At 34.5% G+C, this 16,573-nt stretch overlaps 1 protein-coding gene across 1 annotated transcript; it reads left to right on the top strand.

The window, feature by feature from the left end:
* Positions 1 to 295: 295 nt before the first annotated feature.
* LOC128220618 (somatostatin receptor type 1-like) lies at positions 296 to 10,729 on the top strand. Its single transcript, XM_052929087.1, has 2 exons — positions 296 to 390; positions 8,246 to 10,729. Exons 1-2 carry the CDS (start codon positions 388 to 390, stop codon positions 9,455 to 9,457), a joined length of 1,215 nt encoding a protein of 404 aa, XP_052785047.1. The 5' UTR covers positions 296 to 387; the 3' UTR covers positions 9,458 to 10,729.
* The last annotated feature ends 5,844 nt before the right edge of the window (positions 10,730 to 16,573 follow it).

Here is a 16,573-nt window from a genome sequence, read left to right as displayed (position 1 = left end):
AACTCCAGAACAGTTACAAAAAAATATCTGCAAGGTAGGGCATCTAATTCTTCCAACGCGTCAACAGACATGTCGAAAAGTAACGATACATGTTTTCGTGAGGTAATCAATACAACAAACAATAAAAGTGTTTACATTTGCGTACATTTATATATTTTCAAAAATGCTTAAAATTCGAACGTAATTCTATTGCCTTTTATGATACTGACTTGCATATGGATATGAACGGCCGCTAGACGATGTAGCATCAGTTATCGGATATTGGCAAACGAAACGCATGACTATACTGCCATTACATAGATGGACACTTTACCGATACGTCTCATTGGCTAGACAACTTCAGTTCTCAATGATTGCAAGTTGGAATATTACTGGATACTCAATACAATGGTAATTACACTGTTTACAATATGACATTATTGTTATTTTCCATTGTCTTGTTCACTTTGAAGTTATTCTTACAATTATATTGATACACAATTGTAAAACGCATTTACATTTACCAAACGTGTTGTGCTAGAGTTTAGCTATACAAAGCTAAGATACCATAAACTGCATAAAAAACATACTAACAGCAACAATTACCAGGGGCAAGTTGCTCAAATCCTCTGTTTAATATAACGCTACGTTACCTTGACAGTCCGTTAAATCCCTAACGGGGCGTTACTTAACGCTCTGTTAAATATGAGTTGCTCATTGCAATTTAACGTTGACGTTAACTAACGGCAGCGTTAAATGCTTAATAGTCCGTTAACTCCTACTTCCTGTCCCATAATGCATCTTCAATCCAAAAAATCCAATTCCAAGATGGTGGACTGCCAGATTTCTTCAAAATCTGAAAAAAGATTATTCTTTTTAAAGAAGTGAATTGGGAAAATGTATCAATAAATATAAGAATTTGAGAAAAAAAATGAAAGATTGGTGGAAGAAGACAAAATCAAATGACGAAGTTATAACTAGAAACATTATTACGGAAGAAGAAATATTTTATATTTTTATGCTTTATTTTACATGGACGTGAACTAATCATATGTATTCTAGGATCAACAGCTGTATACTGTATTATAGAAATCAGTATCAATGACATAAAACTCACAACATAGTTTACATTCAATAGTAATTACATTATCAATAATCCAAATAATCCAAAGTCAATAAATGTATTTTCATCTTAAATGTTTATTTTGCTAGCTGTCAAATCTGCAATTGTAAAATTTACAAAGAAATTTTGTCAATACGTCCAGTTAATAAAACGGGCATCAAAATCGGGCTTTGTGTCCATTACCGGTGTGCATTAGGGCCGCAACATAAATGAAATGTATTAGGCACCAAACATGGTAAGGGGAGTTTCATACCCTACACAGATTTTATTATGACATTATAAGGATTGATCAATGACCGTTACCTGTATGGTCAAGGAGACTTATAATACATTGTAGTGTATGAAATGACCGATATAAGGGGGTCAGTTTGTGGACCTACCGAAAAACGGAATAACCGGAAAATAATACGAGTGTGCAAGGAGGCTTTTATTCATACTGAAGTGTTGTGAGTGGCTATATCGTGTTTGAGGGGAAGTGGCTATAGAAGGGTTTCATATATATATATATATTGTTACGACCTAGCCCCGTGGTCCGTCGACGCTATCAACTGTCCCTTTTAGGGTGACCAAGTATTAGAAGTGTTCCCCTCGTGACTGCCCCTCAGGTACTGGTAGCGAAACCTCCCAATGGCAGTTAAATTGTATGTAGTCTAACCATTGCGTGTCAAAAACTAGTTCACCGGGAAGACAACTCAAATCGATGTTTACAAGTTTAATAAACGTTGGAAAACAGTACACCAGCGGAATAAATCATCATTTAAACATCAAAAGAAGAAAAGGTACAGAATGCAATCGCTGGGTAGACACAGGAAAACGCTATATCATCGTGTTGAATTTTATAAGTCCTTTAACCATTAATTTTCCGCGAATTTCCTATATAATTCTTTTTGGATTTTATCAAGGAGACAAATAATAAAAATCGTTTCATTTGTTATCGTTTTCTATTTCCAGTTAAATGTCAAAACCAAATGCCAAAATGGACGAAACGCCCGAGGGCGAATCGTACGGGATGTGCTTCAAGCTATGTCCAAGTTGCGTCTCCTCACGATTCTGGAAAACCCCGCCTTATATACACACATGGTCAAATGACCGAAACTCATGGTCATATGACCCGACCGAAAATGACCCGACCGAAAACGACCCATATATTTGGGTCAAATGACCCAAAAATATTGGCTGACAGCCAATCCAAGATGGCGTCGTCATAGATCGTGAACTATTGAAAAAGTAAATAAACAATCTTCTCTACATGAACACGAGGATATTCACGTCTGATATTCTGTGTCTTTACCCAAGTTAATCAGGTTTGTGAGCAATGAAATCTGAATAAAATAAATGTAGATAGCTTTGTGTAGCATTTGTAATAACTTTTATCCCTGTGGAATGATTGCTCACTCGGCGGTGGCAAAATTCAAACAAGGCTGGCGCGCCTGGAATGTCGGGCGTTGCTAGTTTCTTGTGTGATTTGCCATTGACCGATAACAACAATACTACATATTATACAAAGAATAAGGTACGTGCATATTTTTCTAACACAACCGTACATATGCTGGGGCATATCAATATATATATTTATATGTTTTAAAACAATATATATTTAAGCCCTCACACACAATATGGTATGAATCCCAGCCTCCCACATCAGCCTAGCATACAATATTAAATATGACAAAAAAACATCCCCTCATCCCTACTCAAACACAATATACCCCCCAACGAACACTAGGTAAATAACATTTTATTGGTAATTAAAATAGTATTTGCGACCATTTTATAGTACCTCCCACCTCTTCCACCCCCTTCAAAATGATTTACCCATCATTAAACACAATACAGTACTGTGTATACAGCACGGCCTCCCCCACCACTTACATAATAAATGACATATATTTATGGACATTTTAAGTGATTTCCGGAAATTAAAGTCGCATTTAAATCTTTCAATATAGCTCCCACCCTCACACAACATTTACCCACCTCATACACACTATATAACATGATTTCCAGCCTCCCAAATCCCCCTGCACACTCTCTTTTAGTTTAAATGTTATATGTTATTAGGCCATTAATATGGCTTAATTAACAACTTAAATGTAATGAAATTCAAATGTACCATATTTCACTAACCTGCATGAATGTGTTTCAATTAGGAAAAAAATTGAAATTATAACAATACTTTTAGGAAATTGATATGATCGCAACATTTTAAAACTGTATTGTATAATTTTGTGGAAATTAAAGTTATTTTTATGTAATGAAAGCAGCATTTGAGACCCTGTTAATTGCACTAACCCCTCCCCCTCCCGCTTCCCAACAACTCCCAAAAGTCTCTCACAAATGAAATCCCCCCTCACACTCACTATAGAATGAACCTAAGCCTTCCTCACCCCTTGCACACTATTTTGTATATTTTAGGTGTGTTTTTTTTCCGGATTAAAGTAGATATAAGACCTTCTTATATCCCCCTTGTTTCCCAATCCCCAAACACTGATCCCCTTTTCACACACAATTAAGTATACAGAAATTAAAATAGAAGTATATACACTTTTTATAGCGCCTTCTTACCCCGCCTGTTCCACCCCCTCAAACACGATATAGCTCCTCACACACAATATAGTTTGATTCCAAGCCTCCCCCATTTGCACACTCATATGTATCTGTCGACTGTGAATCAGAGCGTAGATCTATTAACAAAAGAAGAAAGATGTTGAATTTTTACTCGTACAGCCGGGTACTTTCAACAATTGTACCGAGCCTTCCGGAAACTGTTAAAGCATGTACATATATACTTAAAATGTTTTCCGGGTTATTCGGTTTTTCGGTAATTCCACCAACCAAGTCCCGTTTTAATGAGAATTTCCACAGATACGATTAACAATTGTTGACTCAATTCTGTTCGCTGATGGAATTTCTGATGCAATGTTGAATTTCTTTTTGTCCCCCCCCCCCCGCCCCAAAGCACAAAGTAGACCTTTTAGTTAAAGGGAAAGGGGTTGGTAATCAAAGGGGTGACGTATCAGTGGCGCAAAGCGTTCAACCGAACCGTTTCTACTTTACCGATTTTTCTGTGTTGTGTTTTCAAGCGTTCAAATGAAGTAAACATTTGAAGAAAAAAAAAGATAAAAACAATTGGAATTAAAACACTACCTTATGTGGCTTTCTCCAGTTAAGGTAAGCAACAGCTCCGGAAATAGGAAAGTGAGTTGGTCTAGCACACTTGTCAAATTGAAAGTGCATTTGTGGAAGTCCAATCTGTCATCAAATACTCCATGTCGAATGCAAATTCATAAACAGTAAATGTAAGTAGTAAAATAAGTTGCAATGTTGTACCTCATTGTATGTTTCAATTGTCAAAAGGGAATATTATTCTCAAAACAGACTCCGTCATTATGCTTTTACTTTATCTAGCCAACATACCACTAAAGAGATATAAATAAATGTTTTTTAAACTTTTATTTTCATTTTTAATTAATCATATTTCAATCATCTGCCAATCTCAAACCTCTCGTTAAGAGTTAATTGAGGTTTGGAGGTGTTAAAGTTAACGGGACTTTTGAGCAACTCAACAGTAATGAACATTAAAATCTAACGGACCGTTAGCTGTTTAACGGTCTGTTAAGCCTTACGGAGGTTTTGAGCAACCGGCCCCAGGAAGATGTTCTGTTTTTTCATTTAGCAGACTTGAAACATTTAATATCTTTTAGAATACCCATTCGGAGCTTAATGAATCCCAAACATTGTTAATTAATATGTGACGTTCTACATCACGTTATATATAATCCTCCAAATTGTTTCCTGATATATATATATTAATGACAGGACGCAAGTTGTTCAAGCATAAAGTACTTTTTGTACAGGTATTCAGATATGATCATAAGGTAGAAGTCATATCCAAATGACTGAAAAAGATAACGTTAAAAATACAAACTAAGGAGACACCGCAAGATAAAATTAAATGTTGTACCGAGGTTAATGTTTGAATCCAATATTGGTCATTATATCGTTAATAATTATATAAGAGTAGTTAAATAAACGCAACCTTTTATGTTTGCATTTGTACTTTAAATATATATTGTTTACTAAACCTGAACGTTATTTTTGTCTCCGAATTCCAGATTGTAAAACATACAACTATATGATCAGTTTTTGCAACAGATCTTAAAAAATAATAAATTAAAAGTATATATACAATGTTTCAATTCAATACATTAATCATTTTATGGTCACTGTGAGTTAGTTTTTATAATGTCACCTGATAAACGGATGGCTTATTGGAACTTCATCCTTTCTCAATTCTATGGGAGGGATTATCCGCCAGTTAATACAAGCTGCTTTATGACATTTCTCATTTTAAATTGCATGTACATTTGCCTAAATGGTAGGTGCCTTCGTGCAATTGATTCGTGCCTATTTGTTATTGACAAACGCATTTGTCTATTTTTACAACTTCAAGTTGCCTTCACTTTGTTGCTTAGTGTTTACGTCTAAACGACAAATGACATGTGTCAAGTTCCTACATTTAAATAACTTAATAACTAATTTGTGTACAAAACTACAACTTAACTATAAATACTAAAAAACTTATAGTATGTATAAACTGTAATAAGACCATTGAAAGCTAAATTAATATTCATCAATAGCAGTATGCATTTGTCAATTCGCATATAGAAGATAGACCAATGCATCTAGACCAACGCAACTAAACGAATGGAATTAGAAGGGAACCAATTAACATTGATATCCGGCGACAGCAACATTTAATGGGCTGGTACCCTTCTTGTCCACGGGAGAGCACTCTCGCGATATTTGCTACGGTAGCAGCCAACAGGAGCTATCAAAATTATATTTAGAAGAGGTAATGCATGACATTTTCTGACCCTAAAAATTTAATACTGTTAGATGCTATTTTCTGCTGATTATTTTTTTCCTGGATGTTTTTATTCGGTACTGAGTTACACACATATCCAAATTCTAATCTGCGTTTCGGCCTGAATTTGAAATGTGTTGTCTGCTAGGCGCCAAAAATGCACCATTTCGGACTAGAAAGTGTTAAAATTATCTTTGGGAGTACCCCCAAACACCCCTGCCAACACCTTAAACCAAAAAAAATAATTGTACTTAATGTGTAAGGCAATACCCTCGGGGGCGGCTCCAGGATCTGACTTTAGAGGGGGTATAACCTATGGGCGCATTTTTTTTTGATATGCGCTTCTCCCTCAGAACCATTTTTTTTGAGGGGGGGGGAGTTAAAAACATCCAGGAAAAATAATCAGATAGGGTCAGATAATGTTATACCTTACCTCAACTAGATATAATTTTGACAGCTCCTGCACGAAAACTTTTGACTGCTACCGTAGCAAGGCACCGAGAGTGCTCTCCCGTGGATAAGAAGGGTACCAGCCTTTGGTTTCCGTTCCCATTTAATATTGCTGTCGCAGGATACCAATAATTACTGGTCCCCTTTTAATTCCATTCGTTTAGTTGCGTTCGTCAAGATGTAGTCGTCTATATGCGTATTGGCAAATGCATACTGCTATGTTTGATTGATGTATAATTAAGTTAGCTTTTAATTGTCTTATTACATTATATAAATATTATTAGTAATAATATTAGAAGTTTAATTGTACACTTGTATTGATAATTGGTACACAATTGTCAATTAAAAGTAAAGACTTGACATCTGTCATTTATCGTTTGGACGTAGACAGTAAGCAATAAAATGAAGGAAACTAAAAGTTGTATACATATACACATGCGGTAGTCCATTACAAACACGAACGAAGCAATTGCATGAAGGCACTTACGACTTAAACGAATGCAATAGCAATTAAAAAGGAGAAATGTCATAAAGCAGCATGCATTTACTGGCAGATAATCCCTTCCATACAATTCAACATATTGTAGTAATTAGGTATAATTGGATGTTTTCTGTTATATATATATATGGTATTCTATCGTTTAATGATATTAAGTTTATAATGGTTGAACGTTGATTAATGCATGCATTCACATAAAATACACGGATGCAAGCGTATTTAAAACTATCACACGCTCATCTCTTGTGGCAAATCCTTCAAAATATCATGGTCATTGTTATATGTATACATATTGCCTAACATGGTTTCCCAAGGCAGTGTTTGTCTAAACATTGCCACACATGATTTCCCAAGGCATTGGTTCTTTTATTAGAGTGTCTACAGTTTATAAAAAAATCCAAGATACTTGTAAGGACATTTTGAATCCATTATCACCATGATAGTCCTTTGCGGCGTGTTTTCTCAGTTTACTTGCTGTCATGTGAAATCAATCATTATTTATCTTCTTGGACTGTACATTGAGGATGAAACAGTACAAAACGGATGGTTATCCTTTTATTTACAGTGTAGTTCTTAATTACGAAATGTGGTAATGAAAACACATTTTTAAACCAAAGAATTTCATACTTTGGATATAGTTTGTTCTATCGGATCAGCTCTCTTTCCGAATGTATTTGAGACGGTATCCAAAGCGTTAATCCCGTCATACATCGATACAGACTAATGTCATGTCGATCTGGTTGACATTGGGTTAATCTTAGAGAAAAATGTACTGGTTTTAGAACTAATCTCATTCCATTCTCATGAAGTTTTATTTCGAAAAAGTGTTGCGTTACATTCAAGGACTGTTATCCAATATAATTTATTTGAAAGATACAGAGAAAACAATTATGTTTTCAGTATATTTTTTTATTTTCAAATATGATAAAACAGTTTTTTTTCTTAACCGAATTAACAGAGCTTCATGTAAATCGCAAATATTTTTTTTTTGTTTGACAAGAAATATTGAATTGTGCTTCCAAAATGTATACATTTTGACATTGCTTTTAACATGTCCTGTCAACAAAAATGTGCAATGTAAAATATCGAGCATTTGTTATGAAAACGAGGTCAACATCATATTTAAACTTATTTCCAAAACTGAGAAATTCTCTCGTTGTGCATTTTTGAAACAAACTAAAATAAAATATGAAAGAAATCAAAACTCGAGAAAAAATGAATATAAAAGCTGCATGCATTGTTAACACCATTGTACCGTTTTCATAATAGTTTTATAATAACGCTGTAATTATATTATTTTTCCACTTTTCGTTCCATTCTTTTTCAGATCCAAATGGCTGATGATTATCTTGCGCATCTAGCAGGGAATATTAACGGTCTATCGGACTTAAATCAAACAATTATTCAGGGCGATGGTTGTGTAAACAGTTCAATCAATCAGTCTTCTGAAATTCCATTCTTTATGGACGATCCCATATACCAAGCTACTCTCAAAGTGGAGAAATACACCCTACCGGTGATATGCGTGTTCGGATTGCTTGGAAACACATTGTCATCAATAACCTTTCTTAAACTTCCACTACGAAGAGCACCCTGTTCCTTGTATCTAGCAGTAAGAGGATTCAGTGACAACGGGTTTTTGTTAAGTCTGCTCCTCCCATGGATTTCAAGTACATTTGATCTACATCTGAGTCAGGTGAAAGGTGTCTGCCAGACAATAATATTTATATCATATGTTTGTGGATGTGTTTCGGTTTGGTTGTGTGTCTTTATCACATTTGAAAACTTTCTGCTAATTCACAATCCATTCACGGCCGGAAAAGTGTGTTGCGACTGTATTTCAAAATTGAGCACAGTGCTCTTAGTGCTTTTTGCACTGGCACTATATAGCATATCTCTCCGGATAATGAACGGGGACTGTTCGCCGAATCAGGACTTAACGGAACTGACACAGATTTTTGTATATACCGACAGTTTGTTAACACTTGTGATTCCAACCGTTGTTATTAGTGTTCTTATGGCTGTGATTGCATACAAGGTGATTCATATCCTACAAATTAGGAAAATACATTCCAAGTTGTCTAAAGTGATTATCAGAGACAACCCATCAGCCACCGTACAAAAACGAATATTGCCTATCGCCAAAGTGACAAGAATGTTATTTGTGGTTTCATTTGTGTTTTTTGCATTGAATGTTCCAAGTCATGTGGTACGTTTAAGGATATTAATAGGAACATTCACTAAAGGTCATTCTACGACTTCAGTAACAATGGCAACGATTCAGTCTGCATTCCAAATTCTGTACTACCTTAGTTTTTCTATCAATGTTATCGTCTACGCAACCTTCGGATCAAATTTCAGACTGGTTTTTAGGAAGATTTTTTGTGGGTATGTATTGCCAACAACTTCTAGTCAAGTTCAAACGGAGGCGATAAATTTGGTCGTCCAAAGACGCCGACGGTCGATGACTGAAAATCCTTCTTGCGCAGAGGCAAGACCAATCGTCTCAGAATGTGACCGGTCATGTCACAAGAGCTAGCACGACTCGTTTTCAAACAAATCATATGGCTGTAGTCTTTGTTGAATTATTGAAATATACATATTATTATTATATACATTATATTACACAAGTCCCCCGAGTTATAGGAATTAAATTAGTTATGTTATGTTTTTTGTCTGTATTTTAGCGTTGTGTTCCTTTTTTTAGTGTTTGCTGGCCATTGCCTTTGTGTCTTTAATCAGAACCTTGGTTAAATGTAAGGCTGTCGGACGATTCTGTAGTTACCATTAGTTGAATTATATCACGGGTGTTGGGAGTTGTAGCTGTATTTATCATTTTGTCAAGCTTACAGATCAATTAGTAGAGTGCGTATACTGAAATATCGTTATAATTTATCGGCACGCTATTCATTGCAATGTTAAATAATGCAACTGTTACCGTACTGATCGATAACTATTGCATAACAAAATTACTTTCCAATATGGTACAACAAGCGATTAATGATAAACATTATGTTTCCATATCCCTGTAACATGTTGCTTAGATAATTCAAAAGCATTGAATAAATAAAACCACACAGAATTATGGTATCTTATTTCAGGTGTATAAAAACTATGCTAGGTTCTAAAATTTGATATGAAGTCATTTTTTTAGTTTAAAACTATTTATATTACAACGATTCTGAAAGAAGTTATAGCAGCACTATAGATGGCACGATGTTACGCGAGAGTGTGGTATTGTGTTGCGTACCCGTATGAAGACCCACTTGTCCACAATTCAAACTCACAAGCGCCCTGTCCGGGAATCGAACCCGGGTCGCCTGGGTGAGAGGCGAGTGTGCATTATACTGCGCTAACCGGACAACCATTCATTTTTGTAATTCGACTCTTAATCTGCATAGTCAAAATGATACAGAAAACTGTATATCCGATAATATCAATGGTGTCAGAAACATTTTAATCAGTCTTTGTTAAGAATGACGGATCAAACCTGTTGCTTTACCTAAAAAATAGACTCAAAACAAAAAAAAATTCTTTGAAATTAACCGTGCGTTGTTAAAAAGAAACTTGTATATACGTTGAATAGTTAGTTGTATTAAATGCATGTGACTGTACGTATCCAAGTTATTAAGTATCCAAGTATTGCTATTTACTATGACTAATTTCTATTCAGTGACATTACTTCGTCTTCTTGCTTGCAACTGTTTTAAGAACGGTCAAGTTTTATTTTCATGTTTTCCAAAATATAAACTGTTTTAAAACTATTCGAGCTGTTTTGTTTTCAAGAGGTTGTTAAAACTTAAAATCAATGTTAAGACTAATTTTAGCATTGGCAGATATTGTCCGAACCATTTCAAAGTTGTATTTTCAACTTAATTTTAAGTTCATGTTTAGGAAGTCATGTACACTATATCAACATGCACGTTTAGCTGGATTGTTGATAAAGAAATTATAAAACCGTTTGCAAACCAACATCACAATTAGACTAGTATACTGATGCAATAAGTTAAAATCTTCATAACATAATGATTTGCTTACTTATACAGCCTTTGCCATTAGCCTGATAATGAAGGAATAAAGCCTAAGTTTTTATACAAAACTGCACGGATTTTTGTCTCGCTTCAAATCGATAGGAAGTTGGCACCAATTTTTCCGTACCATAACCCCTGTTGACGACATTATTATGAGTTGCGATAAAAGAAACGGAAACAGATCAGCCGTTTTAATTCAATGCGTTCTAACATGTATATTTGTTCTAAACATGTATAAGTGATAAATTACAGGACCTTGCGGGTTAAAACACAACAAAATTTACGATCCGACTAGAGAATAGGGAATTACTAATTCCGTGAAAGACGTTTTTAAGGTATGATGCGATTATAAATATTTGATTAGAAGGATTCCATAGTCAAAACGTCTACCGTTTGGTCGAATGGTCTATAGGGGCAAGCTCTGATAAATAATTTCGTATAGTTGGAAATCAAACAGGAAATAATACTGTCTATTTTCTGTTTGCAGACATAGATGTTTCGGTTATATAAACTTTATAAAGCTGAATCGCTTATTTTGGTCATAAAAGACCGACTTTTTAAAACAATAGCTAGCACGTTTCATGAATTTGCAAAATCGCTGCCGAGTGTTCATACTGCAAGAATGCAAGAACAATAATTATCAATCCTTAACAACCTACATATCGATAGGTTTAAATTACTCAAACATTCTGAGCTTTTGAAAAGTGGTTTAAAATATGCATTTTAAGAGGTTCGCGCATGCGCGTTTGCTTGGATTTAGAAATATTTCGCTACCACTAAGCTTATTAAATTGTTTCATTTTTCCTTACAAAAATATTAAATTGCCTGAAGGACTATGCCCGGGCCAATTCAATGTTTTGGAAGCAAAACATATGTGTTGTTTTTAGTGCATGGTCTTTAGATATCCGGCGTGTTGTTGATGAAAATGTTACTTGATGCATACTTATTTACACTTAGATACGAAGTTCCACATTCATTATAAGTAAACACGCTTGTTTGATTATATAGCCGAAAAAAAGGATCTTTTAACAAATCAAAAGCATTTTTTCCTTATTGTTATTATTTCCGTTACGATATATATTCCACTCAGTGTACTGGACTGTACAAAATTGCCTTATTTGCACTGACATAACTAGCTAATAATTGGAAGTTTTCTTTTGCTGGGCGTACACCAGAGGGAAATGTCACGCAAATTGGATTTTGTTCAACATAATGAATTGTGTCAAATCAGGGCATTGTGTTTGCCAAGAAATGTTTTTTTTCTATTGCAAAATAAGTGTTACAATAATTTGACCGCATTATGTTTTTTTTATATAGTATATAACGACTGTGCTGTTTGTGGAGTTTTATGCTGTTGTTCCATGTTTTTTGTTAGTGTTTTTTTTGTGTTCTATGTTTTAGGCGCTTTTCCCTGTGCCATTAAACGGGGTTTTATGTTTTAACCTTTGGCTACTGAGCTTCTGTAGTTTTTCACATAAGTATTCAATACACTTTGGTAAAAGTAAACAATACTAACATCTTCTGGTAGCCTTTTAACGTAGGTGGTTTTTTTTGCTGAATACGTTTTAACCTATATATAACAAAAGTAATTGGTATCTTGAACATTACTATGTCTACGCTATCCTCACTGTACTGACATAATTCCCAAATAAAACCATTTGCCAAGAGTTTGTGGCTCCGTCTATGTCGTGAAGTTGTCAATCGCTTTGCTCTTGCTATGCGTTTAACGGCTTTTGTTTCTTTCTGTAACTTCAATGTCAGTTGTTCACAGCATACATTGCGGTTGAAGCTAAATTTACAGCCATACACACACGAGCTAGAACGTCTTGATGTAAGGGCTGTATGAAGACACTGCAGCGACAACGGTTCGCAAGATGCAGCTAACATGGACAGCTTCATGTACAACTGCAACCCCTGATCGTTCTACCGATACCAGTGCCTTCTCTTCTTATAGAAGGTGCCTCTTTTAAAAGGACTTGTTTTGAAAAAAATTATTTTTATGACAAATTAATATTGACAAATTCTTATATTTAAAAGCTTATTTTCTAAATGTTATATGATATTCGACAATAAACAAATATTGACTTCACTTGACTTTATTAGGAGTGTTAAGACTAAGAATTTGACGGCTTGATCCCTTCAATAAATGTTGATATTTGCTCAAAGCCTATGTAACAGTCCTTGTTGGCGATCCGTTTAGTTGTCAGTGTTTAATCTTGATTTTACCAGTGTTGGTTCTATTACAACTTAAACTAGCTTTTTTATTCTCTAAGTGTTTTTTCCGCCAAATCAGTATCAAACATTACAATAAGGATAGTACTAGCGTTTCAGATGCATGAAAATTACAAAAGGTCCAAAACATAATAAATCCCTACCTCGATGACGGATGCAGTAGCTATCTGCGCTTTAATGGCCTCGAGATGAAAACGAGATGCTTCGTACACCTACACTTGCTGACAAGCTCTATAAGTTTCTAAACCTGTGCCTCATAACAAAGCTCGTAAATAATAGATATTATAATGCATATTATGTTTACAACAATCATAATTATTATATCAGTGAACGTACAGTGATTTACAGTCAAGTTAATTGCAATCTGAAACTTAGTTATAGTATTTTCCTTACATTTACACTATATAACATTTATATGTATATATCATGAACAATTCAATGTACAAATGCATTGCTACGCTACAAATCACTACTGCACACATTATTTTCATATGTCAATTACTCATGCATTGTTGACAAATCGGAAAATTTGACATGGGGCCTTTACATCTATGTATGTATATATATATATAGTTAAAAGCATGGCCAAGACATACAAGTTACATGACAAGTAATGAACATATAATCGAATACAAATATCTACGCCATATTATTAATACTGTAAAAACATCGTGTACGTACTTAAGTTTATCCTTATATACTAGTTGCTAAAGATATAGATCGAGACCCTTGATATTGCTATTTAACCCTTTTGTTATACCTACAATGTTTCTTTAAAGATACATTATACGTTTTACCCATGAGATACGATAAAATGATATTTAAAAGTCCCTAAGACATACATGTGAACGCAGTCAATCTTACTTTACCAACATGAAAACTCCATCATGCGTGTTTAAACATGTTTATTTCAAGCTTAACCTAATCAGTACTTGATGAATGCTTTCGAAACCATGTGAATCCTTCTACGTCCTATGTTAATTTGTATAAGTAAAAGCCCTCGGCAAATTATCTCAAAACTGGGGCAATAATCATTCAGAGCCAATGGTCAGCCAGGTAGTATTATCTTAACAATCAGGAATTCAAGGAAGATAAGTAGCAGTTATAAATTTTTACTCGTTTTTTTACAGATTTTGCCTATATTATAACGTCTTTATTACTCCGAAGTGTCAAAGATTAATAAGTGCAATACAAGCAAAATGACTTCTGATTGAGTGAAAAACAAGAACAAAATTCCAGATGTCAAAATCTATTCTCGATTATTTCCAAAGGAGGGCAATAAAGTTAACTTGTGTCCGTGATAATGCCTTGTTATATCGTTGGTGCCACATTATTTCTGCGATATAGATATCTGTACTTATTTCATTGTATAGCATTGCTCTTTTACGACTGGTTTCCCAGAGATTATTTCCCGTAAAAAGCTTGAATGAAAACCGCAAGACGAAGGAAACAACACAAAATAGTCGTGGACAGCTGAATTTATGATATTAATTTAATGTATCGAATGACTTTATAGCCAATCATAGTTTCAGTTTCTATTTCAGATCCGGTCGAACAATATCTTGGATTCTGAGCCGGCACTACAGACAAAAAAGCATTCGGCATTGAAATATATTGTTGGTGCATATGCCTCAATCAATAAACCATTCTGCTGAAATTCTATTAAACTAGTAAGGACAATGTTAACCTTCGAAACACATTTCCCTCCAATGACCTTTTTAGAACCTCTGCATCGGAGAACTCCTGTATTTCTTTGCTTTTCAAACACTTTAATCAAACTTTGAGCCATGTGAAACGTGGCTGCCGGATGACTGCCAGATATTATGGAAAGTTTTAAGATATATGAAATATGTTATGTATGGTTCACCTAGCGATTAATGTTTGGATATGAATGTAAGATCGACCGCTTTTATACCGGATTACCAACAATGATGTACGTCTTGATTCCATTCCAAGGCGTACGGTACTCTAATATATTCAAATAGTCTAGAGAAGTGTTGCACTCCTTTTTCATTGGTCCGTGGTTTCAAATATTATATGAATTCTTGTTTTATTCCCGTGTTGTCTAAACACGCCCGGCTTTACTCTACAGTTTTAACTGTTTTTTTTTTTAATGAGAATCTATACACCTGTTTAAGAAGGGTGAAAAGTACCGCGATAACAAGACGAGTGCATATTTCTATTTGGTCTTCATCATCATTTTATGAATAAAAATATTAAGGTATACCAAAAATAAATTTAAAAAAAACACTTGAAATGCTCAAAATCAAAATATTATAAATTATAAAATATATAACCCTTGTTATTAGAATACCTGAATATTCCAATACAAGGTAATTTGATGTTTGTTTTATCGACAGAAACTATTCGCTTAAACGAAGAATTACCAATAGTAACGGCTAAATGTGTTAGAATTGTAATTAACTGTTAGCGTGTCTTTTTAGTGTTTATTTAAATAGATAGCAATATCCGGTAACGACCGAAAACGTCCGATGTTCGTCAACCTCTGTTAGGGCGAGTGGCGATGTATGGCGATGATACCCGATGTTACCCAAGTTATATAACATGGCTTATACCTTAAAACTGCATCTTCACACATCAACATCAAATTCAAATCAAAATAAAAAATGTACCTTTCTGCAACTATATACCATGACTGGTTGGATTGTAAAGAGACAACGTCCCAAAACACGGTCATGCCCACTTTGAAACACATCAAAATGACAATATCCTTTTTTATCAAGCAACAAGTAACGCAACGATGGTAGTACGGAATGTTTAAATTGCATATTGAGTCTTCAGATATCGCAAGTATTTTCACCATTTCTTTCAGGTGTCCTTCAAACTATTTGGTCACCATTGTCAATCAATTCAGATCGATTGCCCTTAGTTCGTTGTGTTGCTAGCCTTTATTTACAACTATGTCACGGTAAAACTTAGCATTTAAGTTTGTGTGTTCTTTTCAGTAAAAGAGGATGATATTTCTTAACTTACTTACAATGTCCCATGTACAAATTTCAAACTCGATATTGCGATGCTCTCGTTTGTTTGGATGTCCAATGACGTTAAATTGGAGATGAAAGCCAATACACAGAAAAAGGCAATATATCAAAGTCCTATTTCACCTTTGTAATCTATATGAGTCTATATGAGTCTCACCCACACAATATATACAATAGAAACCTTAGAAAAATCGATTATTGAAAAAAGTACAATGCTGAGAAACATATGTTGCCTTCTAATATTTAGACGTACGTTACAAAACATTTGTTATTTCTGCCAATGATTTATCTCTATTACACTGTTACTTAATTATCCTTAGTGTATCGTCTGTGCTTCCGAAAGATATCGCTTACATAATTTATTTAAAATGGGAATCTGTTGTAAGAAAT

This window comes from Mya arenaria, chromosome 15 (assembly GCF_026914265.1).
Source record: "Mya arenaria isolate MELC-2E11 chromosome 15, ASM2691426v1".
Classification (NCBI taxonomy): domain Eukaryota; kingdom Metazoa; phylum Mollusca; class Bivalvia; order Myida; family Myidae; genus Mya; species Mya arenaria.
Note: the sequence above shows the minus strand (reverse complement) of the source record. Positions and strands in the feature narration are given on the sequence as shown.